The sequence below is a fragment of the Chelmon rostratus genome, chromosome 13, assembly GCF_017976325.1.
Source record: "Chelmon rostratus isolate fCheRos1 chromosome 13, fCheRos1.pri, whole genome shotgun sequence".
NCBI lineage: Eukaryota > Metazoa > Chordata > Actinopteri > Chaetodontiformes > Chaetodontidae > Chelmon > Chelmon rostratus.
In genome coordinates this window covers 10,826,597-10,852,453 of record NC_055670.1, presented here as the reverse complement: position 1 = coordinate 10,852,453, position 25,857 = coordinate 10,826,597, and the positions used below count along the sequence as shown (strand labels likewise).

At 44.8% G+C, this 25,857-nt stretch overlaps 1 protein-coding gene across 2 annotated transcripts; it reads left to right on the top strand.

Annotated features, from left to right (window-relative positions):
• Nucleotides 1-704: 704 nt before the first annotated feature.
• Nucleotides 705-9,939, top strand: si:dkey-229b18.3. 2 transcript variants are annotated; one of them, XM_041950666.1, is made up of 7 exons: nucleotides 705-2,086; nucleotides 2,317-2,390; nucleotides 2,640-2,868; nucleotides 5,714-7,707; nucleotides 7,932-8,144; nucleotides 8,550-8,690; nucleotides 8,945-9,939. In XM_041950666.1, the coding sequence occupies exons 1-6, from the start codon at nucleotides 1,723-1,725 to the stop codon at nucleotides 8,652-8,654; spliced, it is 2,979 nt and encodes a 992-aa protein (XP_041806600.1). In that variant the 5' UTR covers nucleotides 705-1,722; the 3' UTR covers nucleotides 8,655-8,690; nucleotides 8,945-9,939. The 2 variants fall into 2 exon arrangements, with proteins under 2 accessions (XP_041806600.1, XP_041806599.1); XM_041950665.1 differs by having other exon boundaries at nucleotides 7,929-8,144.
• The last annotated feature ends 15,918 nt before the right edge of the window (nucleotides 9,940-25,857 follow it).

The following is a 25,857-nucleotide window of genomic DNA, read 5'->3' as shown; positions in this document are numbered from 1 at the left end:
GCACAGCATACTACAAAAAATGAAGGCTTTGAAAATGAAGGCTTTCAAAAAATCATTCTTAAAATGCAATAATTGAAATTTAGTAATTAGCAATATGTTAATAGGCTACTGGGTGATGTATTAATTTGATACTTTTCACCTCTCATTTCAAGGGGCCTCTTCAGTTCTGACTGGTGGGTAGTTAAAGGTACACCTGGACGTTTTCAGGTATCTGCAAGCAAGTGCAGCTGCCCAAGACCCTCCTTGGAAAAGCTGTTCTAATTTTCTAAATTCTAAAATTTGGAAGGATGCATTTTCAAAAGTTTTGAAAATTAAAATTCCTTTGTGAAAATGGAGCCAAAGCAACTGTAAAATTAATGCTGAATTTCAGCATTTGTAATTGACATTCAGATGATAGTGATGGCTAACATTTTAAAACATGAAACCATTTGATGGGATTTGTTCTGGGTAGATAATGTAAGGTCATTGTCAGAAGACAACAACAACCCCCGCTTGATGGTATCTGCAAGATATCTGTATCACGTTTAACTTGACTGTGTAGCAAGTGAGGCAAATACTAGGCATCGTGTGCGACAACCTACCTTGCTGGGAAGGGACGAAAGCTAAGGTGAGTGGCAGCTCCATCAGCCAGTCACATTCCGCCTAGCATATGCTCTTTAAAGCTTCTGCTAATGGCCTTTGTCTGAAGGCGGGGAGGACTTGGCTCCGTTAGGCTGCCGATTAGCAACAAACAGAAGGTTACGAGTTTAAGAAATTGGACTATTTGACCGCCAGACCTGCTTTGCGGCAACGAGAGGTGTGTGAACTATGTCGGGTGTCTAACCGGAGCTTGTTGGGTCGCTTTTGAGGGGACCCGGCGGTGATTTGTAACATTTCGGGCTGATAGCGGAGCCAACCTCGCTTTTAGGTCGTTGAAGTGGCGATGCTGAGCTGATAGCTGCGTCATCATGTTGCTTCCGACTCGAGTTGGAGAAAAGAAATCTCAAGTTAACGCCAGCGGCGAGGCTGCCCGCCGTCATCCAGCCCCGGAGGCCACTCCCGACCCCTGAAATAGATGGAAGACGGACTGCTGGTGAGCGGTTAACGGCGAAGCCTGTCCCCGCGGTCGCCGTAAAAGTGGTGACTTTACATCACTTGGCTCGGCGCTGTTGGCGCGGTACTCTCTGGGCTGCATTTATTATCTACACTTGGATGGACGGTCAAACATTGGTGTTGGTGTTGCGCAGCGTTGCAAACCGCAAAATCGTACAGAAATATGACCAAATGTTTTCCGAACAGGAAGTGCAACTATACTGATATTTTACGGATTTTAGCCATAACTGTTTGGATAGTGGGAAGTGATGCCCTCACTGACAGCTAGGGTACAGAGCAGGACCCTTCAGTGAAATGCTTCTGACTCCTGCCTGATGGTGACTTTCTTTATTAGCCCCAGTTGAGAAACACGCTTTTATACAGCATAATGAGAGACGTTACGGCTCATTTGAGCTCAGTGGCTTTGTAGCCGTCCACTGGGATATGTCAATCTATTAGCGGGGTGTCAGTGTGTTTGTTGGGACTTATTGTTTGCTCGGTGGTCTGTTGTCTGCTGTCACCGCATCCACGTGGACTTGGTCGGTGGGTTGAGTTCGGCTCGCAGCTCCGGGCCGAGCAGGAGAGGGCTGAGTGTTTGCTAACAGTCAGAGAGGAGGAAACTGTGCTCCTTCTCAGCCCGGACAAAGTTACATGTCACATCACAATATAGAACCGGTTAAAATGGCTGGCGACTGCACCCACTCCAGCGCTTGTTACGCGAACGCAGAGACGTTTTGTCCGTCTAAACCCTGGACGGATGGAGACGGAGAAATGGAGTCAGCTGGCATCTCCAAAGGGCGTGGAAACCCCGCGCAGTGTGCGCCCAACTTTGAGGTGATAGACGGGCAGCTGTACCGCAAGAAGCTGGAGAGGGGCTTCATCAACTATCGGGAGGTTTTGGATGAGGACCGGAGACATGAGGCCCTCTCCACCTTTCATCGGCGGCGGCCTGGTCAGCGCCACCTGTCCCAGGAGGAGACCTACAAATGCGTGGCTGAAAACTACTGGTGGGAAGGTATGAACATCACTGCCTGCCTTACATCTGCTCTCAAAGGACAGCATGTGGTTTCTGAGACTGTAAACATACTTCTTACTGGTTATCTACATCTAATTAGAGGGTCTATTCAATTCTTATTGTCCGGACATGCAGATGTATTTGCCACAGAAAGACACTAATGATGGATGTTCATCATGGCCTGGTCTTGTTTGCCTTTATAGTCTGATGTTTGCATCACCTCTTCACAGGGATGTATTTCCAGATCAGAGATTTTGTCCTGGGATGTCCAGAGTGCCAGAGCCAGCGCATCAAGAAAACAAAGGTAGGAACAGGCTGGAGTCACAGGCTGACAAGTAACCCTGAGGTCGCTTTCCGTCACGCTCCCATCCAACTTTCAGCCCCTCTTTGTTTTCATCAGTGCCTCACTTTTCTGTTCCTCACACATTTTAATTCACACTTCCTCGCTCTCATTCTCACTTAATTCTGCTCTCACACTTTGATGCTTTCTCACGTTATATTCCTGTAATGAAGCCTCTTTATCTGCTTCTGTCTTGCCATCTTTGCCTCTCAGGAGCTGGGTACCAGAAGATGCGTCACAAAGACGATGGCGTCACACAGCGCTGACATGCTGAGCAAGCTGCGGAGTCAGCGGGAGGCGGGGCTGTTCTGTGACATTACCCTGCGCACAAACGGGCGACCCTACTTGGCCCACAGAGCTGTTCTGGCAGCCGTCAGCGATCACTTCCAGGAAATCTTCACAGAAATGGACTCCAACATGAAAGCAGACATTGATCTCACTGGTAAGAACAGCCAAACTGACACTTGAAAAACATCACTGCTTGTTCTGTGTCAGTTTAGGGTCTGATTCAGGACATGACTGAGCCTGCACCTTGTCCCCAGATGTCAGTCAAGTACCAGAGAAGGCAAACGATCCATGTAGGCGTTTAAGTGTTCCTCTTTGACTTTCAGCGTACCTAATTAATAATAGTAATGCGTCTAATTAAGGTGCCAGTATACTCCAACAGAACCTCTTGTCAGATGGTCAAACAGCTTCAGAAACCCCCTCCCTTCTCACCTTTCCAGTGTCAGACTTGGGGATCCAGCATTGCAACTGTAAGATATCGGCAAAGCATAATTCACACCTGTTTCATACAGCAATTATCCAGATGTGCAGAAGTGAAAAAGTAATTAGCATTAGAACTTCTCTCTCTGGCTCTCTTTTTCATTAGTTACCCAACAATTAGTGTCACTTATCATGCGTACAAACTTGTGTAAAACTATGAATTCGTTCCAAGAAAGTCTGTTTGTAAATGTGCACCATTATCCTCATATTTAAACAAATATTCTGTGTCAACCGTCTCTATGACTGTTACATTTTCAGCCTGGTTTCGAGTGTAGCCATTCATAACATCTATAAACACTTCTGCCTTCTGACACAGTTGGTAAACATGTTGTATAAACTCTTTTTTTTTTTCCTACAACCTCAATATAAAAAAGATTGGGACGCTGTAAAACATAATTGAAACAAAATGTAAATATTTGCTAATCGTTTTTTGACATATACTCAATTGAAAACGGCACAAAGACAATATATTAATTTTTTTACCTCATCATCTTCATTGGTTTTTGTAAATATCTGCTTATTCTGAATTTGCCAGCAACAAGTTTCAATTAAGTTGGGACAGGAGCAACAAAAGGTTGTGGAACGCTCCAAAAACACCTGTTTGGATCATTCCACAGGTAAACAGGTTGATTGGTAACAGGTGATAGTATCATGATTGGGTATGAAAGGAGCATCCTGGAAAGCTCAGTCGTTCACGAGCGAGGATGGAGCGAGGTTCACCACTTAGTGAACACATTATATAAAGGATGTTACTTCAGGGGCTCAGGAACACTTTGTAAAACTTTTTTCAGAAAACACAATGATTTGCATTTTGTTTTTATTGACATTTTACACAGCATCCAACTTTTTTGAAATCAGTATTATCGATAACTTCACCTTTATTTTCATTATTGATTAAACTCAATATTCAATTAATTGTTTTCTCTATGAAACATAAAACATAAAAAAATTGCAGGTTCCCGAGAACAAAAGATGACATTTAAATGACGTGCGAAGGTTGCGTGGTATCACAGTATATACTATGCAACGGTAGAAATGTGTCCACTGATAGAGATGAGGCAATACCGTTTCCACTAAGCAGTATTTACACACTGTAATTCACAGTGTATGCACTGCTACTCTGCAGCACAGCAAGCAAGTGGCCGTGTTGACGACATTACATGGAATGTAGCTGCTCTGTACCCTTTTTCTGCTTGTCTGTATATTGTTTTCAGCTCTTTCATGGCGGATATGTCCAAATACATGTGTGTCCTCAATAGTCAAAAGTGCTACATGTGCGAAAGGGCAACTCTGGACAATGTCTGGACCTTATTCTGCGGACATTGTCCAGGTTCATATGAGGAAATAGCTTTAGTGTCTGTACTATATATTCAGGGTGGGCAGTACGATGTAGTAATCCAACTGCCTCGTAAGGGCATTTGATTAGGGCGGCAGCAGTGCTTCCACATACTCATGTGACCTGGGTGTGACAGTTGGTGGCTATAATACACCTCTGTTACTGCTCTGCTGTTCTCATTTGGAACTTTAAAGCTTCTAACTTGAATGTTAGTTTTACTGTTTTGAGGCTTTTTGTCTTAAAACAAGTGTTTGAGGCAGTTGTTTTTGTTTGTATGGAAGCTCCAAATAAAAAAAAGAAAATAATCAAATGTGATAAAGCATGGCACGGTATGCTTATTGTAATCCATTTCTCAATTGAACTTACAAAGCAGTTCCTATACCTGGAGATATACCATTACTGTGATAGAAAAGCCCACCCCCATGACTTTTCAAATGCAGAGGCATTTAGTTTACTATCATCTTTGACAAAGTATAACATCGTTACATTTGATAAGATGGTACCTGCTACTTTTATGTGTTTAATTTACACTTGAAAAATGATAATCGTCTAAACTAATCATCAGTCTCTCTGTAAGTTTCTTTGATCTACATGTCCAGGCAGGAACAGAGGAGTTAATGCCTGGTTCCCATTATTTTGCTTGTGCAGTGGCTTTCCCTTTACTCTGGCAGTTCATGTGATACATTTATGTGTCACTGATGACCGCCTGAATGCAGTCACATGACAATTCCTGACTTAAATTGATACGGTTCATCTCTCATTATCATTCAGACAAAGGTTTGTAGGGAAGTGGAGCTGCAGATGATACACTGGTCATTCAGGCAAAAGGAGGCTGCATTTCTCAGTACTCTTTAAACGGGACTGCCTCGTCAGTTTATCATGATGTGTTTGGTCTAGAAATCCAGAGTTGGAGATTTCAGACCCAGAACTGGGACACAGCCGTAGTCTGTCTTCTCATTTACTTATGTCTTTGATGTGTGTCGTCAGACAGGAGCAGAAGTGGCCCTGATTAAAGCACTTGTTATATTGTCTCCTGTCTCTAGCACCATGTTTACTCTTCGCTCCCCTTCTGCCTGCTGTCTCTCTGATCCTCTGTTTACACCGAGTCACTTTCATCTCACGCATCTCACTCACTGATTGTCCAGGGTTCAGCATGTCTAATTTAAGTCTCTTTTTTTCCTCTCAGGTTTTAGTGAGGACAGCCTTCTGTCTCTGCTGGATTTCTCCTACTCCTCCACTCTGTGTGTTCGTCAGGAGGACCTACCTGAAGTCAGCGCCATGGCCCGCCACCTGGGCATGTGGCCTGCAGTGGAAGCCTGCTCCGCTCTCATGAAAGAGCAGGAACAGCAACTCCATCCTGGCAAGACCTTCACCTCAGCCTGTGCTGGTGCATGTCAAGAGCATCAACGGCAGCAGAGGCAAAGAGTTTTTGGATTAGAGGACAGTATGAACCACAGCTTCAGTCTAATGCTGGATGCATCAGATGAGTCTTTAGAAGGAAGTCCAAGACGCAATTTGCGCAGGACACCAAAACCTCAAGTCCATAATGGTCTCCCTCTGAGTCCCTCGCACAGGATGAAGCTCATGGACTTTAAATCTCCCTCTTCCAAGAAAGCTACTGCACCTCGGCACGCCATAGCTGCCCCACAGTCACAGAATTACTCCCCCATATCACCATCAAATACCCGTCTTCTCCGTTCCACTCCTGGGGCTGCCAAGGAGGTTCAGAGATTGCTTCCCGTGCAAGAGACCCCTCGACGAAACAAAAAACCTCACTCTATCACCCGGCTCTCGCATGCCTCCAGATTGCGGCCCAGTACTGTGTGCAGCCCCGTGAGGGTGAAGCAGGAAGTAGAGGAGGTTGGAGAGGATGAGGAGGATTATGCGAGAGCACAGGAGAAGTACAAGCTGATGAATGTTCTTGGGTTACAGAGGACCGCCCTCCTTCCCAGACCAGAAGATTTGATCGGCTGGAGGCAAAAGAAACGACTGAGGAAGCTAAAGGCTAACAACTATTCACTGACTAAGCGGCGGAAACCACGCTCCACCTCTCCAGGACTGCCATTTGGGGATGTAACGCTCGCACTTCCCCTCTGTAACCCTGTTAATGCGCGCCTACTCAGCAAGTCAGGAAAGAACAAGCCTTCTGGTCGAGTCATCACAGAGCAGAAAACAACAAACAGACCAAAGATCGTCCCGCGACACGTCCCTCCAAGTGACAGGAGCATGCGAAGTAAATGTGTGTTACCAGACATGTTTTCACCTTCCTTCGGGGGCAGGGAACTTAGGCGGTCCGTGAGGAAGGGTGACAGTGCCCACCCACCTGCCCGGCAGCCTCTGCGGCGCAACACCAACAAAACTCTAGTGAGGAACACAGTCCAGATCAAACCAGAACCAGCTGAATACTCTATCTCAGGTCTCCATCTTCTGTCAAGCACTCACCATGGCCACACGTCTCACAAATCCCCACCCTCACAGAGGGAGAGGACACAGGCTAGAAAAAAGGTCACTGTAGAAACGGTCAAAACGCTGCGTTACAACAGCAGCCGACCAGCAACAAAAGCCAAGCTTAAGCGGGGCTCCACAAGGGAGGTGGAGAAGACAAAATGTAAGCCCAGAGAGGAGGGGAGGAAGATGGGAAGCCAGGGGCTGAAGGGGCTCATGGACACTAGACCGAGAATGGAGGTTAATGAACCTGGTGGGCTCCAGTTTTCAGAGCAGGCACCTCCTCCGTCCATCTACAACCACCCACTGTACAAAGTCATCAAAAAGGAGCCGGCAGAACCCGTGCCAGTTGGTGGACCTTTCTCTGATCCTCCCTCACCAGACCTGGGCAAGCGCCAGAGCAAGCCCCCAATCAAATTACTGGACTCAGGCTTTCTGTTCAGCTTCTGTCGGCCAGCAGGGGGGGCGATGGCAGTACTGAAGAAAGAGGAGGAGAGCGTTGATATCTGCTTAACACGTTCTGTATCGCAAGTTGGTGAGAAATTTGGAGCAGAGGAGTCCCCCCACAGGGCACTGAGAGCCAGAGGGCCACCCAGCCTGCCTGTGGTGAAGAGGGAGAGGGAGGAGAGGAGCGTTAGCCAAAGCAAGGTTCAGAGACCCAGGCCAAACTCCCAAAACAACAGGCTTCACCCGGCCAAATCTACGAGGTCAAAGGCCCCACAGACCATGCCAAAGGTAGATGAAGGGGAGGGTAGTGATTTATGATGACTGTGATTTCTTTAGGGACCATCCAGGAAAAAGGCAGTAGGAAATATGTACTGTAGAAGATCACAATATTATAATCAGCAATCTGTAAAAGTAGTTGGAATAGGTATTTGGTGTATCTTGCATCTACAAAACGATTGTAAACTCATCCATTATTGTCCTCCCTCCCTATCTTTTTCTTGCATCTCCAGCAGCAAGGTAAACTCCCTCTGAACAGCAGGAGCTGTGTCATGCTGGATTCTGTACGCCGGGCAAGGCTAAAGCAGCTTCGAGGGCCTCGCAGTCAAGCCCCCAAAGTCCCAAAGGCGGCCCATGCCTGTCTTCAGTGCCCAGCCTCCTACAAGGACTGCGATGCTCTAATCATGCATCGCCTCAGGCACATTGAGGGCAAGCACTGGCCATGCCTGGTAAGTCCTGGCTTTATTAAACCTTAACAATCTAGAACTAACCGACTCTGAAGGATCGAAAATTGAGACAGGAGCGGCAAAAATCAGCAGGTTTCATTCCCACCAAGCAATATACCATGTACTTTAGACGGAAGTCTCATCGTGTAGTGAGACACTGAAATAATTTTCTTGAGTACAGTTATGAAGTACTTGTTCTTAACTTGAGTATTTCCATTTTATGCCACTTTATACATGTACTTTAGTACATTTCAGAATGTCCAACTTCTCCTTTAAGGAATTAACACTTCTTCCACTATTGCCATGGCCTCTCATTTGTATCCTCAGTGTAACTGGAAGCTTCTCCACTGTCCTCTTGTGTTGATTTCTGGGCTGTTAACCCTTTGTCTTACCCTCTCTGCTGTGTAGCTCTGCAGTAAGACGTTCTTTCGACTGAGGAATGTACGGAATCACATTCGCACCCATGACCCCAAGTTGTACAAATGCCGGAGCTGCATTGTTGCCGGTTCCTGAGGCAGCTGGAGGGTCGGCTCTAGCAGCGAGACTGAGGTGGGTGAATGTGGGAAGGCTGAGCTATACTCAACTGAATCGCCAATATGCTTCATTCTTGGTTTGCACATCTGTCATCGATGCTGTCTGAAAGTTTTAATTGTTGAAGGTGTGCAGATGTGTGTTCAGCTGTCACTCTTCAAACTTCCCGCAGAAGCAACTGTCAGTACGCTGCAGTGCATCGTGATCAACATCTGCATTGATTTTCTTCGAGGCACCTTGTCTGTTCCCTAACACTCGTGTTTATTTTCCAGGATGAAGGCTGTCAGTGTCTGACACCAGCGAACAGTCTGAAGCCAGAGGCACATGATCGATCAGCAGCTTGTACATAATGCATCCGTCACACACAAGCACAGCGGTCTGTGGAAAGGCATAATGATTCTAATCATTGCTGTTGTCAGTGATTGCTAATGTTATTTAAATAACCAAACCAAGATTGCTGGTCCTGTTTGCTTTTCCGTAGCTACAGAAGGTTAAACTTGAACATTACACTCAGGGGGCGGGGAATGTGATGCCACGGTATTAAGTGATTTAACGTCACGGTTGTGTATAAAATGAAATGTAAAGTGATTGTTATAACTATTACTGCTACTTATTGTTATCATTATTTTTCTATGTATAGATGAATTTTGAGTGCACTTAAATCATGGCTTATGTTGTAAACCTAAGAAGCGGTCATGAAATTGAAGGTTTCCGTGGAGGGAATACTTGAAGTGATGCGAGCGCTGGAGGGAATACTTGAAGTTGGAGGGAGTCTTAGCAGTGAGACTGTCTTTTGGGTGTTTCAGTGGGTGTTTGTCCTTTGGTGTTCTAACTTTTAAACAACTTGACTAGTCTGTCCCTCCTTTCCTTATTGATCCGCTAGTCTCTTGTAGCCCGTGAGTCTGGGATTTGGCTCAGGGCTGGTATGGTGACACCACTGCATGTGTATTTGCAGGCCATTTGTAGTCCACTGTCTTTTCTAAGGCTGCCAATTTTAAAAAGGGAAACATTTTTCGTTTTTAATGTGAATTTCTGAATATTAATCAACGCAGCTGTGTCATTACAGGTGTTTTATTGATCTCCCATTACACTTTAATCCAAGACTCTCGTAGTCTTGTTCTACTTCAATTTCCCCTCCTCCTTTACTGAGTAAATGCGATGTGTTCACATGAAGAGATGTTTATGTTTCACGAATTGATTTTAGAAATAAATGAGCTGTCTCTCGCTATCTGTCCAGACTTAATAAATTTTTGCTTTTTTCATCATGTCATTCTTGCTTTAATTGCATGTTTTTAATATGTACTGTACACTGTAACTGAAACAAAGTTAGTGTCACATTTCCTGACTATTAAAGCAGGATTGTCTTCATGATTCAAACTAAAATGTAGCCATGATGCAAGAAAAGCCAGCTTCAAGTTAAAGTAGATCATCAGAGGAGTTAAAGGTTTGTTGCCAAAAAGAACCGTAATGTTCTTCCTGACTAGTATTTCTTTATTACCAGTAGGTGCCACCTTTTCAAACGTCAGGTGTGATGTTTTGTTCATATAGATCATATGCAGTATAGAGTAGAGTTGAAACAATTATTAATCAACTATTTCAGTATTTGCTGCTTTTCTTTGTCTTGTGTAATATTAAATTGAAGATCTTTGGGTTTTATATAGTTACTCAAACATAACAAGCAGGAAGAAAATTTATGGAGATCAAACGATCAATTGAGAAAATAATCATTACATGCAGCTTTATAGAGGAGCTATTGTTTATCTGGTTTGAAAACATTTCCATCCAAAATACTGTATTAACTATGACTTTCTTCTCTTTTACACAAGTATTGTGGTGGTGATAATACACATCTGCAGTGGGTTCAGCGCTGCATTCATCCAGTCAGGAGGAGGATGGGGAGGTCGAGATCCAGGAGGAGTGAGGAAGAGCTTTAGTCATGAATCACATCTTTGCATCCTTTCTGACTGACTCATCAGCAGCAAAAATGGAGGTCTTTGTGTTATCACATGTGCAGCAAGACAAGATGAAACTTTGATGATCCGTCTGGAGGACATTTGGCCGTTAAAGCATTAAATTGGGACATGTAAGCCTACAACAATGAGGAGCAATTAATAGCAGCAGCGGGAGTTCAGTGAGGCGATCAAAACATGTAAAATATGCTAATATGACATCAAATATGTGAAAATTAAGGATATTGAATACATTAAATGTACTGAATTTCCAAAAATGTGAGTGAGTTTGGGGGAAAGTAGGTATGCAGCCTAAATAAAATTTTAATCTAACTGCAGATGTATATCACATGTACAGAGCAGAGAGTGACAAATTAGCGTTTTGTCCTGTTGTCATTCACATTAGCATAACAAGAAAGCATTGAAGGATGGAAGGGCGGAGGGGCGGAGGGGCAGAGGCAGGAAAAATGCCCTGCCTAACCAAAAAACATAATGCAGAAGAGAACAGATCAGAGAGGATGTATGATTAGGAAGGATTTGATGTGCGGTCAGTACAAAAGAGCATGTAAAGCAGGGCTATGCTGGAGACTTAAGGTGCTGCAAGGAATGCTAGCTCATTATATAGGGTGGGAGGTGTTGTCTCAGATGAGAGTTAAATCTCATCCTCCCTAAGCAGCTGTCAATGCAGTCTTTACTCCTTTGTTCATCCCACCTGCTTCTCTATGGAGTGAAATTAGTCTCAATACTAGTGATACAAGTGTGATTCATGAATAAATAAATGTCTACACGTAGTTTCCAACATGAAGTTCTTGATTTTAACAGCATTTCCTTTTGAAATGCTTCTTGTGCATATAAATGTCTGATACAAATTGCATTGTAGTCAGATCCCTATTGCAGATCTGACCAAATGGCTCAGCATCCGTGCACATTCCACTTCGTCCTGCTTGGTCCTGCACCTGTTTTTTGGGTTGTGTACTTTTTTCCCTCCAATTAAAGTAGCTTTTAAATACGTTTTTTAAAAATGTCTTTGAATCTATTAGAGATGGTCACATCTGCATGCACAAATCACATGACAGTATTTTGAAACTCTTGCAACATCCTGGCATTCACAAATACATGTTGCGTTTAAGTGCTGGTGGCTCTACAGATAAACTTTAACAGATAAGCTTTTTAGACATTTATATGCACAGGAAGAATTTCTGAAAAGAAAAAATCAAATATCGTTACATACACTTACTTAAGGCGGCGAATATGTGGAACACTTATTCAAGGTGGGTCCTATTCGTCTGTGTATATGAGATATGCATTTACAAATTGCCATAGATTGTAGGCTTCTAATTTCTCTCCATACTCCCCCTCCCCACCCTATTTCAAGCACAGGACGCATGTTGAAACCTCAGCATTTGCACAAGTGTCTTAGAGGCAAGTCACTGAAACCCGAACTGCTCTGCAGCTGAATCTCTACTCTCACAAGCTGTGAAGGCGACCAGTCAAAAGAGAATTTTTCAGCAAAGAAACCTCAGTGGTGTACTTGCTGTAATGAGAATGCTCATCAAACCAGACAATCCAGACAGAGGACGCAGGCACTTCTTTGTTCGCTCTGGGTTACACACAGCAAAGAGCATCATGATTCCCATTCATATTTCTCTCCCACAAACTTTAGATTGTTTCTGTATCTTATTCTGTCCCCGATTTCAATTGAGTAAACTGCTCTTTTGCTGTAATGTTGCACAGGTTTTGAAGTGGCTCTTATCCAACTTGAAGCCTGCGTTGGTGCCGCTCTGAAAACATGTGTTTCATTAAACCAACAGTACCCAAACCTGACACTAGATGACAGCCTACACTAGTGGATAACAATGGCTGCTTGGTAACAAAAAGACTACAATGCAAAATGGTTCCAGCCATACCAACCCCTACTTCTGGAAACCTCCAGACATTCCCAGTGTGGAGCATCTGATAGTTCATTATGGAGTTGCTTTCTAGAGCACATTTTAAAACAACAAATGTTGGCCAAAGAGCTAGAATGATAGTGGTGATTACTTTGTGAGTAGAAATCCTTCCATGACTTCTGGCAAGGCATAAAAAATATTAATTACCTTCATGTTCTTATATTTAATTACCCCTAAAAGCAGGCGCAACAGTGCTAATTAGAAAAACTGTGAAAAAAAGTTAAATGAATGTGGTTTAAGCACTCTTCATTCTCAAAGGTCAATGCTGAGTGACCCTGTTAGTGAGTCGTGGCTTTGAATAAACTGTGTTTGATTGCAGGAAATCAGTGAGCAATACACAAAAGTGATATTAGTAGCCTGACACTGCTTGTGCATAATGAAGATTAATGGTAGCGTGTTCATGTGTGCATTAATGAACTGAAAAACGAAAGTATGTTGATGTTAACCTTGCAGTACCATTAGCCTCAGTATCTGTTGCAGCTTATTATAGAGTAAAACTCTCAATGCCCTCACGCTGCAGCATTATTCGGGGGCCTTGGTATACTTTTTCCGACTCATAACCAACAGGGCTTACTTGGGTTACCCTTGTCCCACCAGCGGCTGCATATGTGGGCTTACGTGAGTTTAGGGAGCCATGGAGAGTACGCCCAGGAACAGCTGACAATTTATGCTAGTGGGGCCCCACATTCTCAGAGAGAGAGGGAGAGAGGGAGAGAGAGAGAGGGGGGGGGGGGGGGGGGGGGTAGGGGAGAAGGAGAGAGGAGGAAAAAGAAGGGGGGATGGAGAGGGTGGAAGGAGCAAGGAGTGAGTGTGGGTGGGAGCAGAGCAGACTTGGGGTGAAACGGTGAGAGAAGGAGAGAGAGAGAGAGAGAGGGAGAGAGGAAAAAAAGGGGAGAGAGGGAAAGGGAGGCTGTCTTGTTTGTAGCTTGTCAGCAATTGCTTGAGACAAGCTTCCCCTCCATGTGTGAAAGCTACTTGGCAGGAATGCTTGGGCCGTACCAAGTGCTGCCAGGCGAGAGGGGGGTTCCACAAGAGGAACAGACCCGGATTGAGGAGCCAGTGTGTGGCTGAAGTAATCCTTCGGTGGTGTCGGCTCTTTGATGTTGTATCTTTGTGGATGTGTGTGTGTGTGTGTGTGTGTGTGTGTGTGTGTGTGTGTGTGTGTGTGAGGAGAGGAGGGAGGGAGCAGTGTGTGGGTGTGAATGGGGCCGGAGAGAGCGTTCTGTATGGATATGTGCTCTCTCTCTCCCCAGCAGCAACAAAAGAGAGGGAATGAGACACCCCCCCTCCCCTTCCCGGCTCTCAAGAGAAAGAAAGCAAAAAAAAAAAAGGAAAAGAAGATGATGAAACCTGAAGTGGTCCTGCAGTGTGAATTGTGTGTGTGTGTGTGTGTGTGTGTGTGTGTGTGTGAGTATGTGTGTGTGCATACATACACACAGATGCTCAAATGTGCATCTACATATTTGTCTGTGTGTGTGTGTCTGCATGCATGCCAGCATGAATAGCTTCTCCAATTTAATCTGTTTACTAACAATCTGTGTGTGCTATTTATATGTGTGTGTGTGTGTGTGTGTAGCCCAATCTGTGGGTGGGTTTCTGCATGCAATTGTCCCTGTGTGTTTGAGTGGTGTGGTCATGTTATGTGTTTTCTCCCCAGTAGAGGCTGTTATTGTCCTAAGAATGTGTGTGTGTGTGTGTCTGTGTGTGTGCGTGCATGTGTGTGTGAGCGTGTGCGTGTGTGTGCGCGCCCACGAGGTCAACCTCCAGTAGCCTGTTGCTTTCTGCTTCTGACTGCTCTCAGCTCCACATCAGGAGGAATGCAGACTGAGATGGATTCCTGCAGGATTCCTCTTCCCTGGCTTCATCATTCCCAGTGCCGCTGCTGAACAAACACACACACAAACACACGCACATTTCTGCTGGCTTACAGGAGTATTCTACGACCCGATCTGACTGGTTTTAATTATGAGTACACAACGAGCGGTTTACTTCCTTTTCTCCCAAAAACTTGAGCAACTTTCCACTCTAAATGACTGAACTACTAACTCTTGCCCCTGAGAGAGGGCTCTCATATTCTCACAGATACACACTCTACTGTTGGCAGTCACAGGGTTTTATTTCCACACTCATCCTTTGTGTGTGTGTGTGTGTGTGTGGAAAAGCAGTAAAGTTTGAGAACGTCCAGTCAGCAGCAGTAGGCTACTGAAGAGCAGCAGCCTCTATATTACACAGAAAGGACTGAGAGCTCCTCTCATCTCCTCACCCCTGCTCATCATCTGTTTCCAGGGCTTGTGGTAAAAAAAAAAAAAAAAAAGAGGCCAAGAAATGGGATGCAATTTTAGATGAATTAGGCCGTGAAAATTTTTCAGGATGTCAAAATGTATTGGGGTGAAGGCGTTTATGTAATTGGAGCACTTGGTTCACTGGTATACAGCTTAAGAGAGGAAATTCTTTATTAGGACTGGAACGCTCCGCACACACGCAAGCCGTAACGAATACGCACAGAAATTCATGGACTTTAATTTGTGCATGTATGCGTTGGTGCACGCCCACGCTCACACCTGAGTGATGTGGTTGATGTACTCGACTGTGCTGACCTCATTTACATGTCCTCTTGAGGAGGTGTACTGTAAAGAACGGAGGGGACGAGGCAGGAAGAAGACATATGAGGAGAGGAGAGGGAGAGGCAAGGAAGAGTGGAGAGGAAAAGACAGGGGAGGAGAGAAAGTATGGGAAGTAATAGGAGGGGAAAAGAGGAGAGAGGAGGGAGAGGAAAGGGGAGAAAAGGAAAGATAAATAGAAGAGATAGGAGGAGAGGGAAGAAAAAGAGAGGAGAGGGAAGGTGAGACAAGGAAGAATGAGACGAGTGGAAAGGAGAGGCACAGAAGAGAGGAGGAAAAAGAGAGAGGGAAGGGAAAGGAGAGATGAGAAGAGAGGTTGAGTGGGCAGAGGAGAGGAGGAGAAGAGAGGTGAAGAGGAGAGGTTAGGAGATGATAGGAGAGGAAAGGAAACGTGAGAGGAGAGAAATGTTTAGTGAAGAGGTGATGATAAAAGAAGACGAGTTGTGCAATGTAACGTGAAATGAAGGGGAGGATAGGCTGATCTCTGAGGAGAGGAGAGGAGAGGAGAGGAGAGGAGAGGAGAGAAGAGAGGAGAAAGGAGATGCGAATTTGAAAAGAAGAGCAATAGGAGGCAAAAAACGAAGGGGAGGAAAAGCTTTAGGAAGTGGGAGGGAAGGATGAGGAAATAAGGCAGGGAAAGAGGAAGTGAGGGAGGGCAGGAGGGAGGAGAAAAAGATGGGGTGTAAAAGGGTAGATGAAAGAGAGGGAAAGTTGAAAGGTAAAGGGGGCGGAGAAAGGAATGAAGACTGTGGCGAAGGAAAGCGGGATGGAGGGAGGGAGGCTGGTGGAGGAGGGAGGGAGTGAAGGGGAAGGGAGGAGGGTTGATCTCTGGGGTTTGAAGCACATTAGTATTCATGGGGAAGAGGAGGCCACAGACAGCAGAGAAACAGAGGGACCAGACTGAGAGCAGCATACCACACACACAAACATAAATACACTCACACTGCGTGTAAGCAAGCGCTCACACATCTCTCTGTGTACGTGCCCACACACACACACACACAGTGTACATATCATGTGGATTTAGATGCTACAGAGGGCCTAATCACTCCTTGCAGTGAAAGCAGAGGCATTTGCGCTCCATCTTGCTTAATATCTCCAGGTTGCGCACATTAATGTGCACACAGGCCCCGATAATCCTCCCCAGAGATGGTTTAGTGGTTCAGGCCTCCAAAACCACACGCACCCCCGCTGGCCTCGGATCGAATCCCGCTTCAGAAGCGTCTCTCTTGTGCTTTCACCGCTTCGCATCCCTGTCCTCCCTCCTTGCTCTGTCAATAAAAGCAGAACACACCGGAGGGCTGCGGATGACGTCTGCCCAGTTTGCTTTTCCCTTTCAAAAAAGAAGACCTCGGCCGCTACCGTATACCTACAGGAGCGTAGAGGAGCGAAGGAGTGCAGGTGACTCATTTCACTGTGGGAGAGAAGGGGCTGGGCTGAGCTCTGGGGAAAGGGTGGAAGACAGAAAAGATTCCTATCGTGTTGGAGGCCACTTGCAAAACACCGCTGACGGTGGCAGGAGGAGAGCAGGGAGAGGGAAGAGGAGGTGGAGGGAGAAACAGCAACACTCTCTGGGTGTTCTATTCTTAGTCTCTTCTCCTCAGACTTTGGGTGTACGTGTGTGTGTGTGTGTGTGTGTGTGTGTGTGTGTGTGGGCAGGCAGGTGGTGTACAGCTGACAGTTGATTTGCTGTGACACCAGACACACTGGCTGCCTTGGACTCCCGTGGCCTAGATATCAGAGTCTCCTGGAAGCCCCTCACACTCTATTTCACACGCACATGCATGGTCACACACAAACACACACACACACTTAATCACATGCACACACTCATCTGTGTCACCCTCTTTTCTTTCTCTTTTTACCCGTCTCTCCAGACCTACATATCATTTTCTGATTGGCAAGCAGGTGGTCTCTACTGTATGTCCTTCAGGGTTTGGGGGGAAAAAAACTTAGCCTAGTAAAGATAAGACCAGCAGCAAGGCAGCAGGCGAGAGGAAAGAAAAGGGACTAAGGAGTATAGGGAAACTGTGACAAGAGAGAGACAAATAGAGTGAGAAACAGGAAAAAAGGGAGAAAAAATTAGAAATAGAGGAGTGATAGAGTGCAAGAAGCTGATATAGAGAGAGAGCGATGGAGTGAGAGGGAAGAAAAGAGTGAGATCCCATCATGTAAACAGTCTGAAGCACTGCATAGAGATGGAGGAGGCTGTTGCCATGGCGGCAGAGGCTGCATCCTTTTGTTAAAGATGTCACTCAGGGGGAATCAGGGCTAATGAGGAAGGACTTTGCGCCTGCTCGTGCGTGTGTGCGCGCCCGAGTGTTTAGTCCATGTGTATCTGAGCAACACGGTCCGCTGGTATTCTTGGCGGTATAATGGTTCTTACTTCAGGAAATACAAAAAAAAAAAAAAAGTAAGGAGTGATGGTGGAAAATACAGTCGAGAGCGTGAGGATGAGTGGAGAATTAAAAATAGAGGAGAGCTGAAGTCAAGCAGGGGTTACACGGTCCATGTGGAGAAATGTCAATGTCATTTGTGAGAAGGGCGCGAGGCAGTGAACTACAGATGAATGTATCTGTGTGTGTGTGTGTGTGTGTGTGTTTGTGTGTGTGTGTGTGTGTGTGTGTGAGCGTGCCTGAGTGAACTCTATAGAGACTTAGGCAGTGATGTGCGTGTGTGTGTGTGTGTGGTTTGGTGTGGCGCTGTGCTGCGTAGGTGGTTTGTTCTCTGTGCTCTTCATCTCACTGCAAATTAGTGAAGAATCAAAGGGAAACAGGTTTCATTTAATCCTACCCTCTCTGTCTCTCTCCGTCTTTCTTTCTTTTTCTCTCTTCCCTCTCTTGTCTCGCTGTCCTCGGCAAACAGCCTTGAGCCTCCCACAGAGTGAATGCAGACATCTGCCTGCACTTTCTCTATCTCTCAGTCTCTCCCTCGTTTTCTGTCTTAGAACCAGCGCACAAACTCGCACGCGCGTGCGCCCGCACACACACACACACACACACACACACAGCATATTTGTTTTGCTGTCAGCACTGTCATCAAAGAGAGTGAGAGAGGTCTTTGCGCCATTCTTCCATTCTACTCCATTTCCCTCTCCTCACTCATTTCCCCCCTCTCTACCAGCCCTTCTTTTTCCTGATCTTCCTCTCTTTCCCTCTCTTCCTCTGCCTTTATAGACAGGGATAAATAATTTGATCTGGAGGGTTTTTAAATTCCACCACTCTGAGAGGCGTGACGTTAATCTTTTATTATCTGCTCTCTCATTCTTCCTCTCCCTTTCTCTTCCATTCCTTTTTCCTCCTTATCTCTCTACCAGCCCCCCCATCCCCACACCCCCTCCCGCCTTTCCCCCAGCCCGTCCTTGCAGTATTCTAATGATTCATATTTCACATCCACTGCCTTTTCATTTAGCCTGTCTACACCGCTTCAGGGACAGCTACTCACGATCTTAATTGACTGAGGAGATAGAGGGGCTGGGTAGGTGGCAGAGGTAGAGCCACCATCCAACCCCCCAGCGTGCACAAACAAGGGTGAAACGGAGAAAGGCGCGAGTGCACAGATATACTCTCTCCAGCTTCCGCACATTGGAGGAGAAAAACATCAATGCATGGGCAGGCATGCAGATTTGCACGCTGTGGTAATTAAGCTGTCGATTTTTCTTAGGGTCAAGGGAGTGACGCAGGAGAGCAGAGCAGAAATGATGATGTGAAGCAAAGGATGCTCAGATGAGGAGAAATGAGAGGACGCACTCCCTCCCTTTCTCACCTCTCTCTCTCTCCATCTCTACCTCTCTCCTCCTCTCTCTGTCTCTGTAACCCCCCCCTCCAAACCCGCCCTCCCACCCCCAACCCATCTCTCTGTCTGTCTGTGCCTCTCTTTGATCTCAGCCTCTGTCCCACACTGCATATTAAGATGCCCGGGCCCCTGTTTGGTATTCTGAGGCGGGCACTGGGATGCCAGTCTCCATATCCTCTCCTCGCTTCTCTCTGAAAGAGAGCAAAAACCCCTCTGTCTGTCTCAAGATGCTTATCCCGCTAAATGGGTCTGAAATAGCTGGAGAACAGGGCGGGGGAGCGGTGGTGGCGGCAGGGTAGAGAAGAAGAGAGATGCATGGTGGGGGAGAGGGCGGTAAGGGGAAGTATTAGACACACCACAGACGGGTGGCGGGGGAGGAGGGGAGGGGGCAGGGAGTGGGAAGAGGGGTAAGGAAAGAGAGGCAGAGTGATGGGGCTGATTTTAGCTGAGAGGATAATTAAACGCTATTATCACAATGGGCCAGTAATACAGCTAGCTTGTACATAGAGAAGCCAGCCCTCCCATGTTTGCCTCACTAAAAGGAGGGAGGAAGGAATGAGGGAGGGAGAGGAGAGGAGAGGGAAGCACAGATTAATAGGCGGAGGAAGAGCAAGAGAAACAGAGGGAGAAAGACGGGGAGGGGAGGGAGACAGAGAGGGAGAGAGACAGTGAAATAGGCAAACAGAATTAGAATGGGAGAGTGAGTGGGAGAGTTTAGCGGTGGGGTGATTGCTCAGTGTTTGGGATTAGCATGACTCTCTCTCACCCACCCTCTACCTCTCTCTCTCTCTCTCCATATAGCTCCCTCTTTCTTTCTCTCCCTCTCCTTCTATAAGCCCTGGGGATGGCACAGCTTTAGTTAAACTGCTCTATTAAACGGCGCCTGCTGAGAAAATCAAATTATAACTTCCTTTAATCAGCGAGTATCAGTGGCCCACACAGGAGCAACCGGCTCTGACAGCACAGAGAGAGAGAGGGAGAGAGAGAGGGAGCGAGAGAAGGAGACTGTGACTGGAGACCTGAGGGAGGCCGATATGAACCTGTCTCCCGTCTGCTTTGGTTCCCATGGCAACAAGATAGAGTGAGGGGGAATATGGGTTGTGGAATGTCTGCATCTATCGTTTCCTCTCGGTAAGCATTCATACACAGAGATAGGAGAGAGGAGGAGAATGCGCTCAGTGAGTCAGGCTGTTCTTCTCTTTGGGTGGCGTTTGAAGGTGGGTACACACGCTTACAACTATTGTCATCTGTGTGGCCCCTGTGAGACCTGAGCCGCGGTGGAAAGTAACTAAGTACATTTACTCAAGTACTGTGCTTTAGTACAATTTTGAGGTACTTGCACTTTATTTGAGTATATCAATTTTCTGATACTTCTGCTCTGCTGAAATTCAGAGGGAAATATTGAACATTTTACTCCATATTTGACATATACTCAATTGAAAACAGCACAAAGACAATATATTTAAAGTTTTATCTCAGCAACTTCAATGATTGGGTTAGGAGCAACAAAATACTGGGAAAGTTGTGGGATGCTCCAAAAACACCTGTTTGGAACATTCCACAGGTAAACAGGTTCACTGGTAACAGGTGATAGTATCATGGTTGGGTATTAGAGGAGCATCGTGGAAAGGCTCAGTCGCTCACAAGCAAGGATGAGGCGAGGTTCACCGCTTTGTGAACACATGATTGGATAAAGGATGTTACTGCATGAGCTCAGGAACACTTCATAAAACCATTTTTTTTGATTGCATTCTGTTTTTATTTACACTTCACACAGAATACCATCTTTTTTGGAACAGGAACATCTACTCACATATCTCCCTGCATTGTTTTCCCAGTTATGTTGTACAAATAAAACAACTGCTGCCTGTATTATGTTCACAAGCGACCTTTTTGGCTGGACTGCAGCAAAGCGGGGTCAACCCTGTAAACGTCTCTGACTAACTGAATGAGTGAAGTTGGTCGGTTGAGTGTTGGACTTTCCCCGCTGGCCGTAGCTCCTTCAATATGAATAGGGGCTAACAGTCCTCAGTATCGTCCTCAGGGGGCTTTTACAGCGGTTCCACTCATTGACTGCCACTCCTTCCAAGTCTATCACATGCTAAGAATGGAATATTCTGCTGGTCTTGTATAATACTGTCTCAAGACTAAAGACTTCTTCACCATAAGTTCTCTGTCAAGTCAAACATCTTAAGATATGAGTGGAAAGTATTGTTCTTGCAGCTGCATTTCTAACATTTTTGGACTCAAACGTAGCTTAACCATGTCATGTGATATACTTCAGTGCACTGTAAGAACAAATCTAACTGGGACCACTACAGATAATTACAGATGAACATTTGATATTCAGACATTCACATTATAAACATTACCACTGACTATCTGAGTAACAAGTCTGCCACAATTTATCCCAAAGACCTACACAATCCAGCCATTTATTAGGTTTTGACCAAGTCTTGTTTTTCAAGCGAATGAAGCGCTACATTTATGACCCAAACCAGAGTTGCAGGGACCAGAGACTGGGGTTCGTCTGTGGTTAGGTTCAGGCAACGAAAGCACTTTAGGCCTGCGGTTTCATTTCAGTGTTAACTGTAGACTTTAACTGTATTAAACTAGATCATGATCTTTTCCTTACCAAAAAGAAATCCCAAAAAATTCAACTCAAATTTGTGTAACAGGACTTAAAAACCAGCTCCACCTGAACAAGCAAGCAAAATATTACTTACTCATTGCATCTGCATTAACAATCTATTAATGTCATAATACATCAGTCTGTGTGCTTTTACTTTTGATACTTTAAGTACATTTAGCTGATAACAGATCTGCTTTAAATTTGGTTTAGATTAGGCAGAACTTTTACTTGTATTATTATATTGGTGCTTTTACTCAAGTAAAGGACCTAAGTACTTCCTCCACCAGTGGAGCTCAGTCCCTGTTATCACTGTTAAGGCCTCAGCTATATAGGCATAATAGCCTCGTGCAATCATAAATCCTTCTCGTTAGGAGGCGATCTAATCGCTTTTGCCTCTGATTAGTCATTAACAGTCCAGTTAGTGAAATGGTGAGACGCAGGTGGGTGGGCAAGTGCTTAGATCTCCGGGGTCTGCCTTGACTCGTTAATGATCGGTTAATTAACATTGTTTCAGTCCTTCAGCTTGTTTACACTCACCTGCCACGGGGAAGAGTCAGAAAACACTGCTGCAGGGGACAGTAAACAAGGGGAGGAGGGAAGAAGACGGCAGGGCAGAGGGGAATAAATGAGCTGAAATTATGTCGAAACTTATAATTGAATTCAGTCTGTATGTCTGCTATCTAAGTTCATCTTCAGCGAGACCAATATGACTAGAAGACGTGCGGAAAAGAGCAGGACCGGTGGTGAAAGTGACAAGAATACACTGGAATAGAATAAGCCAAGTGGCAGCATCTCAGTGCATCAACCATCATTAGGGATCCGTGAGGCAGTGCTTGTCTCTGTTACTCATAGCAACACTGCATACCATGATAATAGGCTGACTGATGATTGGTCAGGCTGCCACACTCCGGTAAGTGACCTCACCGCTGTGCGAGTGAGCTCACTGTCTCAGTATTTTGATAACCCAGCCAGTCCTGGCGTTCTTCGCAGCACTGCCACCGAGCCTATTAATGAACAAACCTGAATACGACCAGCCTATCCTGCTGTAGGCCAACACAGGAGCCCCGGGGATACAGTGCACACGCCCCCCATCCCCCGAACCAACCATGCATCCCAGTCTTCCCACAGCTGCTGGTCTGAGGCCAGCTGAGTGCCTGTTTTACTGTATTCTGCTCATATTCAACATGTTCATTTTACTGCCTTTATGGATAAAATGCATCACACCTCCACACCCCCCACCTCACCCCTCCCCTTTGTGTCTACAGTGTGTCTCCCTAGCATAAGAGTGTTTATCGAAGCTTTAAATAATGCAGATGGTAATATGATAAGTGAACAGTCAATGTTGGTGTCCTGCTTAAACACACACACACACACACACACTCACACAGATGATGCACACGCCCACGCATGCAGACAGACAGATGAGCAAACACACACACACACACATACTGTACTCACATTGCAATAAATATGATTCAGTTTTTCTTCAGTTTTAATCTGACATTTGGCAGAATCTGGATTTTTATTTTCCTCTTTCCAAAGTATTCTGGGTTAGTCATGCCAGAGAGTTGCAGCGCTGGAGAGCCAGAACATCGACCTGAAGAGCTTTGCTAGTGTGCATGTCTAATGCAACCCAGTCTGGGAATACTGCCAGTCTACTGTTACTCCACCAGTGGGGTTTATCATACACACATGCACACACCCACACACTTACACACACGGAACCAGAGAGGGAGGGAGTGTACTGAATACGTGTGTGTGAGAGAGAGACAGAAAGAAAGACAGAGCTTTGTGGTGTGTCACTGATCTCTGCTAGCATGCACAAACATGTCCCACGTAGCCATGGCCTGCTTTGTCAAAAGTCACAAATATGCAGAACTCATCCCATGATTTTATGTCCTATGTACAGTAAGCCATCCCGCCATGCTTGCTGCAGTAAAAGGCCTCAGTGTTGCTGGTGCTCAACAGCCTTGTACCATGCATGCAGAGAGACATATGGTACATTAACAGAACTAGAAAGAGCAATCCCAGCTTTTAAAACGAGAGTATCTGTTGGCTTGCTTTGTCTTCTAGGATTGCAGACTCTTGGGTTTTGGACCATTGGTCTGACACAACAAACAAATTTCAAAATGTAAACTTGGGCTTTAGGAAATTGTGATGAACATTTTACACCTTTGTCTGATATTTTGTAGGCCATGAATCGAGTGAAAATAATAGCCATGTCTAATCAATAAGGAAAAGAATAGTTTCTGCTCTAAATGACACAAATATTGAGCACAAAACATGCAAACTGAACGACTTTTGAGCATGCCACATCTATTTTCTGTGTGTTCAGTTCCAAATCTGCTGTTACTACAGGCCTTTTTCCAGCTATTTTGGCATTTTGAACATTGTGAGAAAAAGAAGCCCTGCTACTAACTCACATTTATTGATGCAACTCCTCTTAAAAACTCAAAAGATACAGTACACCCATGATTCTGTCCTTGTGCATTTAGACTGTCGTGCACACGTAAAACCGAGCCTTCAGCCTCAAATAGCCTCTTGAAGAAGAATGCTCTCAGTTTGCAAAAACATCTTCACTTTAAGAGTCTGAATCAGTTCTCAGAGAAGTAAAGGAACTGACACACACACACACACACACACACACACACACGCACACACACACACACACACACACACACACACACAATCAGGCCAGCTAATAATGTGTGCACTTAAACACCAATTCATTCAATCCCCATGTCATGATTATACATTTGGGTTAGATTTGAAATGTATCTTGATTAAATATTGAGGAGGACCACTCTCACATTGCAAGTCCTTAATGTTTCACTCTTCCTCTGAGACTTGTGATAGTCTGATAAGTGTGTGTGCGTGCATGTGTGTATGTGTGTCTTCTTGTAACATTAAATGGGTAAACAATCTGCATCGCCAATGACAAAGACCCCCCATATGAAACTAAAACCTAAACTAAATCCTAGCCATTTATACATACAGTAGATTTGTATATACATATTTAAATGTACATGGCGGTATGCAAATCTGTAAAAGTATGCAAATAAAAAATGGATGTCTTGATGAAATGATTATTGCAGACCCTGCCTGCACTGGAGACACTGTTTTCTTCTTTCTGTCTTTCTTTCACAATTCTTGTTTTTTTTATCTAATTTTCTCTGAATGATTAGAGTTTGCTCATTATAACCACAATGGTAAAAATGCAATCCAGCACTATATGCTTCACGAATTAACCTGTAGTGGTACAAAAACTAACACTGATGTTTGTAAGTGTCTTAAAGGTGAACTCTCTCTGAATGCTTTTATACTTTTGATCAGTTTACTGGTAACAATGGGTACTGCTCAGCCTCTGCAACACTGAAAATATTTGTCTAATATCTTCTGGGGCTTTGAAAGCAACTTTGTGAAGTCTGAATAAAGCAACCCCTGATGATGTCATCAGGGTTATCTCAGACTGCACATTTAAAACAGAAAACATGAGTCACAAACTGGAGGTGTGAGGTCTGAAAGACATGGCCATTTTCCAGGCTGGGAGGATCTAATGAAAAAATGGTTGCATTATGGGAAATGTAGGATTGAGTTAGGAGTTTTTTGGGAGCCATGCTGAGGGCCAAAAAACTAAATGTTGCAGCCTTTGCTGCTTTGACTTTGTCTTTCTCGTGTGAGTCCCCAACTCTAGGGAAGTGTAATATAAGTAATATTAAATGGCTGTATTACTTTTAACACAAATGTAGGTACTTCTTGTGAAAAAAAATCAACAAGACACTTTGATACAGCTGCTGCTGAACTGACAGCTTCATTAAAGGAGACAAACATCTGGACAAAGAATGACGAGAATATTAATTCCACAAATGACTATGAGTAACACCTGGACAGTGACAGTAAAACTTGCACCTAGCAATCATTTTACGTTATAGATTAATTAATTTCACTAGTTGATTGATAATTTGATCTTTATTAACAGAAGATAATGTCCAGAATATCTATCACTGCCTGTTCACTATCACAGAAGACAAATAAAATTGCATTATTTATTTATTTATTTAGAAGCATAAACTAGAGACGTGTGTCAGTTTTTGTTAAAAATTTTTTTTCCAATGATTAATCGATTACCAAAATAGTTGCTCATTATTTAAATGTAAATCAACGGCTAGACTAGTCCTTTCAGCGCTCAACACCGGAAATGCTTTCTTTCTTCTTCTTTAAAAAAAAAAAAAAAAACTG

Excerpts from the sequence above, each read along its gene's own strand:
- si:dkey-229b18.3 (XM_041950665.1), top strand. The coding sequence starts at position 1,723 with ATGTCACATCACAATATAGAACCGGTTAAAATGGCTGGCGACTGCACC. Across the intron at positions 2,391-2,639 it reads AGCGCATCAAGAAAACAAAG|GAGCTGGGTACCAGAAGATG; the intron begins GTAGGAACAGGC and ends TTTGCCTCTCAG. Across the intron at positions 7,708-7,928 it reads CCCCACAGACCATGCCAAAG|CAGCAAGGTAAACTCCCTCT; the intron begins GTAGATGAAGGG and ends TTGCATCTCCAG.